Source organism: Ipomoea nil, unplaced genomic scaffold (assembly GCF_001879475.1).
Source record: "Ipomoea nil cultivar Tokyo-kokei standard unplaced genomic scaffold, Asagao_1.1 scaffold0179, whole genome shotgun sequence".
NCBI lineage: Eukaryota > Viridiplantae > Streptophyta > Magnoliopsida > Solanales > Convolvulaceae > Ipomoea > Ipomoea nil.
In genome coordinates this window covers 1,781,070-1,789,165 of record NW_017616607.1, presented here as the reverse complement: position 1 = coordinate 1,789,165, position 8,096 = coordinate 1,781,070, and the positions used below count along the sequence as shown (strand labels likewise).

At 42.6% G+C, this 8,096-nt stretch overlaps 1 protein-coding gene across 1 annotated transcript; it reads left to right on the top strand.

Annotated features, from left to right (window-relative positions):
- The first annotated feature begins 6,356 nt into the window (after nucleotides 1–6,356).
- LOC109179506 lies at nucleotides 6,357–7,649 on the top strand. Its single transcript, XM_019329018.1, has one exon. It carries the CDS (start codon nucleotides 6,357–6,359, stop codon nucleotides 7,647–7,649), a length of 1,293 nt encoding a protein of 430 aa, XP_019184563.1.
- Nucleotides 7,650–8,096: the final 447 nt, after the last annotated feature.

The following is an 8,096-nucleotide window of genomic DNA, read 5'->3' as shown; positions in this document are numbered from 1 at the left end:
AACCTACTTGAAGAATTCAATAGTTAAAAGCATATGAAATATTCTTCATGGATTCTCTTTCAAAATTATTTGTTGGACATTGGTTCAAATTAGAACTTGTCGTTCCTTGCAATAGAAACAACACATAGGCAAACATTCATTCATTCGAAATCTTTCTAAAATCTAGCTTGTTGATATATGGTTTCTGCGATATGATAGACTCATAGACCTACACAATTACATATATTGGATAATTTTGTTGCTAAAGATACCAAATCAAATCATATAGGTAGCTTAATAATAATGGGAAATTTGATTTAATTTACAAAGACAAGCACGTACATATAGTTAATCGACCAAACATTGACATATATCCCTAGTTAACTACTAAACCATGCATGCATGATATGTAATGCATATAAATATAGATAGGAACTAACGTATATACGAAGTATTTGGAGAGGGCAGAGTAATCTTCAATTCAGTTTAAATATTCAAGTCTAAACCTCTCCAGAACCGACGATATATAATTCGCAGCTTTGAGGTCCACATTCTCATCAACCTGCAGACCACCGTAGATGGCGTCTATTCTGTCGGCGGCGGTGGCGGCGTTGAAAGAATCGCCACCACCGGTTGCGGTAGTGATGTGCTTGGGAAGATGATGATCCTGATTCACGATCACCGCCCCAACAGACGAGGCGGCGGTTGAAGTAGTAGTAGACGGGACCTTATTATAATATTGAGTAGCAGTAATCATATTCATATTCATATTACTCTTCTGCGGGTTGTTCATCATCATCGTCATGTAACCACCGTGATCCTCCGCCGCCGCGCTTGGGCTGCGGCTCGGGCTGAGGCTAGGCTTCACCTTGTTGCTGGAGGCTTTATAGAGTGACCTGAACTTCCCCTTAATAAATCCTCCGCCTCCGCCGCCGCCTCCTCTGCGCTTGCTGCTGCAGTTGGAATCCATGTATGAAGCTGCTGCGGCGGCGCTAACTTGCCGGAGCATTCAGAGCGGAGTTTAATTTGCAGTGGTGAGTAATGATACTATGGGATTGCGTTGGTTGCTTGGTGGAAGGAATCGCACACGAGAGGTGTTTATATAGCATAGTTCATGCGAAGAATATAGTTTTTTTTTTTTTTGCTTTTTTCCAACTTTTGGTCCCTTATTAGATATTTTCGCATTTAATTTTAACTATTAATTTGTCAACATTTAACCACACCACTTTTAAAATATTGTCACACTTAACATGAGTGCATAATAGTAAGTAACTTATCATAAAAGACAAAATTGTTATTTTTTATGATATTTCTTAACTAAAAAATATTGTCACTAATAATCAAAAATTAGGTTAAATGACAAAATGTAGTAATATTTTAAAAGTCGTGGAATCAAATATAAAAATTGTTCAATAGTTGTGGAATTAAAAGAGATAAAAACTCTACAGAATATTATATATGTTGCCATGGACGGTGAGGAGGCAAGGGATTTTATAATAGAACAGATAAGAATTTAAGCATCCCGCTGTAGTACTGTGATACAGTGATGACTTTATATCTGAAAATGGTGCCACCTTCACACCTTGCCTTACCAGCTGGTCTCACAGCCCTTTTCTTCCATGGGTGATGGTGCCACCTAATTATATGGAATCTTTTCGTGTATTTTTATGCAACAAGAATATTTATTAAATAATTAATGCATCATATATTATTAATTTGCTGTTATCGATTATCATCACATCACATGCAAAGTTTTGTTTTTTTTAATACATATACTCTGGAAATCTCAAAATGTTACTGCCTCTATAAATTACTTTAAAATGCATTCGTTTTTTGCCTTGTTTTGGCAGAGGCCCAACTCAGAGCAATCCAGTAACCTTTAAGTCCATCACTCCATCAGGTACAAATTTGGCCCAATCATTCAAACGTGGCAAATTATTGCAATCATTATTGTATGGACCATGGTATATGAATTAATGAATTTTTTAAAAAATAAATGTTCAACGTAGTAAAAATGTACTTTATGGTAACGGCTCATCTTTTAAGTTAGACTATGATCTATAGTATAATGATTATTCAAACACACACGTACTAATTTCAATGTAGGAACACATCAACAATGTGATATCGTAGATAATTGTCCACATTGTAAGATGGATGTGGACCACTGACATAAACATTCAATTTTAATGTATTGTAGATTTATTTTTATTGTATTACATGTTTATTCTAATTTGTTCAATATATTTTGATATAAATTTATTTTTAACATACTAGTATAATTTGTCACATATCAATGTATGTTCATATGAACCACATATATATAATCGTAGTGAAATAGATGAATAGGGGTAGAGCATGAGCTGTGGGTGATTTTATCTGCCACACGATCCACCTTCATAATGTCAAAATCCACATTTGCATATCCCATCACTCAACAGTGGGTGAATTTTATATTAATTTTTAAAAATTCTCTCTCTAGGAGTCCTAGGATTTTGCCTTGTTCTCTAGGGTTTCTAGGGTTTCGACGGTATCTTTGCTTCTTCTTCCGGTAATCGACGTAATGGATGAGCAAAGCAGCGAGGTGGCAGCAGCAGCGCAGTCGACGGAGGCTGTTGAGAGACTGACAGCAAGTTGGGCGGATATGGCTTTGGAGGAGGAAGGGGAGGAGTTTGTGCCGGACGGGGAGGGCGTAGGGGAGGTGGTGGTCGACGGGGAAGCTACTTGGGCAGTCGTGGGCCGGTTCCTCACAGCAAAGGAGGTAAAGCTCGAGTATATGCGGCAGGTGATGGCATCCGTATGGCAGCCGGTTTGACCAAGATTCAACCGGGATTATTCTTTTTTGTGTTCTATCACATAACGGATGTCGAGTATGTGTTGAATGGGGGACCGTGGGCGTTTGAGAATAATACCCTTATTTGCCGAGAAGTTGTGGGGGGGGGGGTGGTGAATCTGTGTGATGTGCCACTTAATACTGTTGATATGTGGGTTCAATTGCATGAATTACCAATGGGTTACACGTCGCAGAGCGTTCTTGAGTAGGCAGGTAAGTTCATTGGTACATTCGTTAAGCATGATGATAGATTTGTTGGGGCTCCCTGGTTAACGTTCTATCGTATCCGGGTCTCGATTGCGGTGGACAAACCATTGAGGAGAGGCATGAAGCTGGTTAAAAGAGACAAGACTACGTGTGGGGTTTCTTTTAGGTATGAACGACTCCACAAATTCTGTTTCTATTGTGGACTTATGGGACATGTTCATACTTTTTGTTTGAAGGCCCGGGGGAGTCGCGTTCCGGTTGAAAGATTTCCGTATGGGGCTGATTTGAGGGCAGGGGCAGTCGGGGGGCCGCGAGGGGGGTGGGCGAGAGTTGGCTAATCCCGGTGGGAGGGAGGAAGTCGTTGCCGATGCCGGTAACCGAGCCGGGCAGTGTGGAGGAAGTTGGGGGAGAACGGCGAGAAGCCGGGGGGGTGGTGGAGCCCCGGTTGGGGTAGTGCCAAGTGGTGGAGATGTGGTGGCAACCGGGAAGCGCCGCAGGCAAGGGCAGCAAGGGTGTGTTAACTCGGAGGATGGTGATGTTGCAATGAATGATGTCTCAAAAAACTTGTGTATGGCGGGAGCTGTTCCTCAGCCCCGCCCGTCATCATGAGTACGCTAAGTTGGAACTGTCGTTGCTTGGGCAATCCACGAACAGTTCGACAAGTGGTGGACATAGTGTCCCGAAAGAAGCCTGAGTTTGTGTTCTTAATGGAGACCATGGTGGCACGGATACATGCGGAAAGGCTCCGTGTCACGCTTGGATATGAAGGATTATTTTATGTGGATAATGACGGGTTGAGTGGTGGCCTTGCTCTGTTCTGGAGGAGGAATAATACGGCTAGTTTGTTGAGTTATTCTAAGAATCACGTGGATGTGGAGGTAAGGGCCGAGAATGGTAAGCAGTGGCGTATGACATGTTTCTATGGACATTCGGATCGCAGTAGGAGGTGAGTCTTGGGAATTATTGGATAGTTTGAAAACTAGATCTTTGTTGCCTTGGGTGGTCATAGGGGATTTTAATAATCTCCTGTTTCAGTATGAGAAGAGAGGGGGAATCCATACCCGAATAATCTCCTACGAGGCTTTGGTGAAACCCTTGATGGTTGTGGTCTAATGCAATTACCTATGAGGGGCCATCAGTTTACTTGGGAAAAGAGTAGAGGAACGAAGAACTGGATTGAGGAGAGGCTTGACAAGGTTTTAGCCATGCCTGACTGGTGTGGCCTGGATGAGAATGTGGAGGTGGAAAATATTATAGCTCGGCCCTCGGATCACTCGGCTCTCTTCCTTAGTATGGATGTGCCATGCATGCGTAGGGGAAGGGTTGCGAGGGGTTTTAGGTTTGAGATGGCATGGCTCCATGATGAGGGATGTAGGGATGTGGTGGTGTCAGTCTGGCAGGGTGGGAGGGTTGAGGGGTTGCTGAGTTGTCAGCAGCGGTGTGGGGAGAGGTTGATGAGGTGGGGATGTGAGGGCTTTCATAAATTTGGAGAGCGTATTGGGAAGTTGAGAAAGAGACAGGGGAGTATCAGGAATAGGAGGGAGCCGGCTGCGTTGGCCGAGTTTCACCAGATCGATGTGCTCTTGGCCCAGCTGGAAGCGCAGGAGGATGTGTTCTGGAGGCAGCGAGCGAAGCAGCACTGGCTTCGTGGTGCAGATGCGAATACGAGATTCTATCACAGGTATGCTTCTGCTCGTAAAAAAAAGAATACTGTGAGTAGAATTAAGAATAATGATGGCATGTGGGTGGAAGGGAATAATATGTGCTCTGTCATACTTGAATATTTTCGAAATATTTATGCAACTGAGAGTACTGCTTATGATAATGCTTTATTTGACGATTTCGTGTCGCGGGTATCACATGCTCAGAATGAATCTTTATTGCGTCCGTTTGGACCAGAAGATGTGAAAGAGGCACTTAATTCCATGTATCCTGACAAGGCACCTGGGCCGGATGGAATGAATCCAGGCTTTTATCGGCACTTCTGGGATGTAGTAGGGGGGATGTGGCTGAGTTTATAACAACTTGTTTGAATTCAGGCAATCTTCCTGAGGGCGTAAATGATACTAATATTGTATTAATTCCCAAGAAAAGTATGCCAGAAATGGTGGCAGATATGAGACCGATTGCTCTTAGTAATGTTATATACAGGGTAATGGCCAAGATGATAACGAATAGGATGAAACCACTTATGGGGGATCTAATCTCAGAGTCCCAAAGTGCGTTTATTCCAGGACGCCTAATCACGGATAATATCTTGGTTGCAGCGGAGGTGGGTCACTACTTGAATAGAAAGCAATATGGGTTGACAGGATGGAGTGACCTAAAGCTTGATATGTCAAAGGCATATGACAGGATGGAATGGCCTTTTCTGCAGAAGATGTTGTGTGCCATAGGTTTTGATCAGCGTTGGGTGAATCTTATTATGCATTGTGTCACAACTGTAAACTATACGATAATGGTGAATGGGGTGGCTGGAGGACAGGTAACACCTACCCGCGGGCTTAGACAAGGGGACCCCCTATCTCCCTATTTGTTTATTATATGTGCAGAGGGTCTTTCCATGCTATTGCAGAAAGCACAGATAGAGGGGGCTATACATGGTTGTAGGGTGGCAAGCGGTGCACCCCCGGTTTCCCATCTTTTTTTCGCAGATGATAGTCTACTGTTCTTCAAAGCTAATATCGAGGAAGCAGGTGTAATCAGGCAGTGTTTGCAACAGTATGAAAGGTTATCTAGTCAGAAAGTGAATTACGATAAGTCCAGTATATGTTTTAGCAGGAATACTCATGAAGAAATAAGGGGGGAGGTGGCAGCGTGTCTTGGGGTGAACCAGGCTGCTAATTTTGGGAAATATTTGGGCCTACCATCATCTGTAGGCAGGAATAAGAGAGCTGTTTTTTCCTATGTGGAGGACAAGATCAGACAAAGAATTGGTTCGTGGAGTAAAAAATTGCTCACTCAGGCTGGTAAGGAGGTACTCTTGAAAAGTGTGGCTCAATCTATGCCAACATTTTTTATGAGTGTATTTTTGTTACCTGAGACGGTTTGCACATCTATTGAGAGAACCATGAATAGATATTGGTGGGGAATTGGTGCTGAAAGGAAGATACATTGGAAAGCTTGGGATAAATTATGCATCCCCAAGAAGTATGGGGGGTTGGGTTTTAAAGATCTACGAGCTTTTAATTTGGCTATGCTGGGAAAACAGGCATGGCGTTTCCTTGCGAATCCCTGTACTTTAGCAGCAAGGATATATAAAGTCAGGTATTATCCGAATACTTCTTTTATTGATGCCACTATAGGGAATTGTCCAAGTTTTTGCTGGAGAAGTATAATGGCTGCACATGGAATGGTTTGTTCGGGGGTAAGAAGGCGAATAGGGAATGGTGCAAAAACATTGATATGGGGTCATCCCTGGCTACCAGATAATCCCAGTCCGTTGGTCCAAACAATCATGCCACAAGAATTACGGAATGCCGTAGCAGGTTTAATTGACCAGCAAACTAATACATGGGACCCTCATATTTTGGCAGATTTATTTATCCCTGAGGATGTGGCTCGTATTTCTATGATTCTTAGCCCAGATTATGAGGACACATGGTATTGGAAGGGAGAGACAAATGGAGTATATTCTGTAAAGAATGCCTATAGGCAAATTAAGGGAGATTATGAGCATAACCTAGGTGCTTTTGATAAATGGGTTACTTTGTGGAAACTAAAGGTGCCACCCAAATGGAAAACCTTCTTGTGGAGAGCAGTTTGTGATATCCTCCCTACTACAGATAATTTGATTATAAGGCGGGTGGAGGTTGAACCGGTTTGCCCAATGTGTCGAATGGTGCAGGAAAACGCCATGCATGTGTTAATCTTGTGTGATTATGCTAGATTAATATGGAGTATGTCGGGGTTGCCTGTTGCCAATATTATTACTCATTCGATGTCAACATGGCTTATGGGAATTTTTAATGTCTTGACAGAGGATCAATGTGGTCTTGCTGCAGCTGTGCTATACAATATTTGGAGTGCCCACAATGTTGCGGTATGGGAACGTGCTCTTCCAAGGTCGAACCAGACGTGGCAGCGGGCGATGGCAGCCATGCACGCCTACCAGCGATCACGCCCGCCGGCATGCACACCGTCGCCTACCGTGATGACCGTGGCAAGTGGCAGCGAGACTCCACGCTGCTACGTCGATGCAGGATACAGACCAGACACTGGAGAAGCAACGTATGGAGTAGTACTCCTCTCTCACCATGGCGCATTTGTTGCCGCAGCAAGTGGAAAGCTCGCGGGGGCTTTCTCGGCTATTATGGCAGAGGCGATAGCATGCAAGGAGGCGCTATCTTGGCTCAAAGATCGGGATATCATTGAAGTGGATATTTTAACAGATTGCTTGGAATTACGGAATACTCTACACTCAAGCCCCACGGCTAACTACTCTTACCTTGGGATCATTGTGGACCAATGTAGGACAGCTATATCGTCATTTACAAAGTGTTCTTTGAGTTATGTTTCTAGAACGCTTAATTTTTATGCTCATACTTTAGCTTCACTAGCTTTTGATCAGGAACAATCTATGTACTGGGATTCTGTCCCTCCTGACTCTATCATTCAGTTTATTCATTAATATATCGCTATTAAAACTTTCAAAAAAAACAGTGGGTGAACATTTTTAAAAGGAAAATTATATATAGAGTTAATACCCAAAATCGTCCTCGACTATAGTGGTTTTTCTCAATTTCGTCCTAAACGACTTTGGTGACCTAATATCGTCCCAGACTTTTGTGTTTCGCTCAATTTAGTCCCAGACTTTTGTGTTTTTGCTCAATTTAGTCCCTCATTTGTTATTCTGTCCATTAGGTGTTAAATAAATAGACAATTCAGTAATTTTAATATTGACATCTCTTTACTCATAGACATGTGAACTGCGAAATCCCCTTTTTTTTTTTTTACGAATTACTCTCAGAATTACTCCTAAAACTGCAAATATAAAATTTGATTTGTAGGTCCGGGAGTAATTCTGTGTGTAATTCGTACAAGAAAGAGGAATTTTGCACTTCACAAGTTGAAAGTA

Excerpts from the sequence above, each read along its gene's own strand:
- LOC109179506 (XM_019329018.1), top strand. The coding sequence starts at position 6,357 with ATGGCTGCACATGGAATGGTTTGTTCGGGGGTAAGAAGGCGAATAGGG.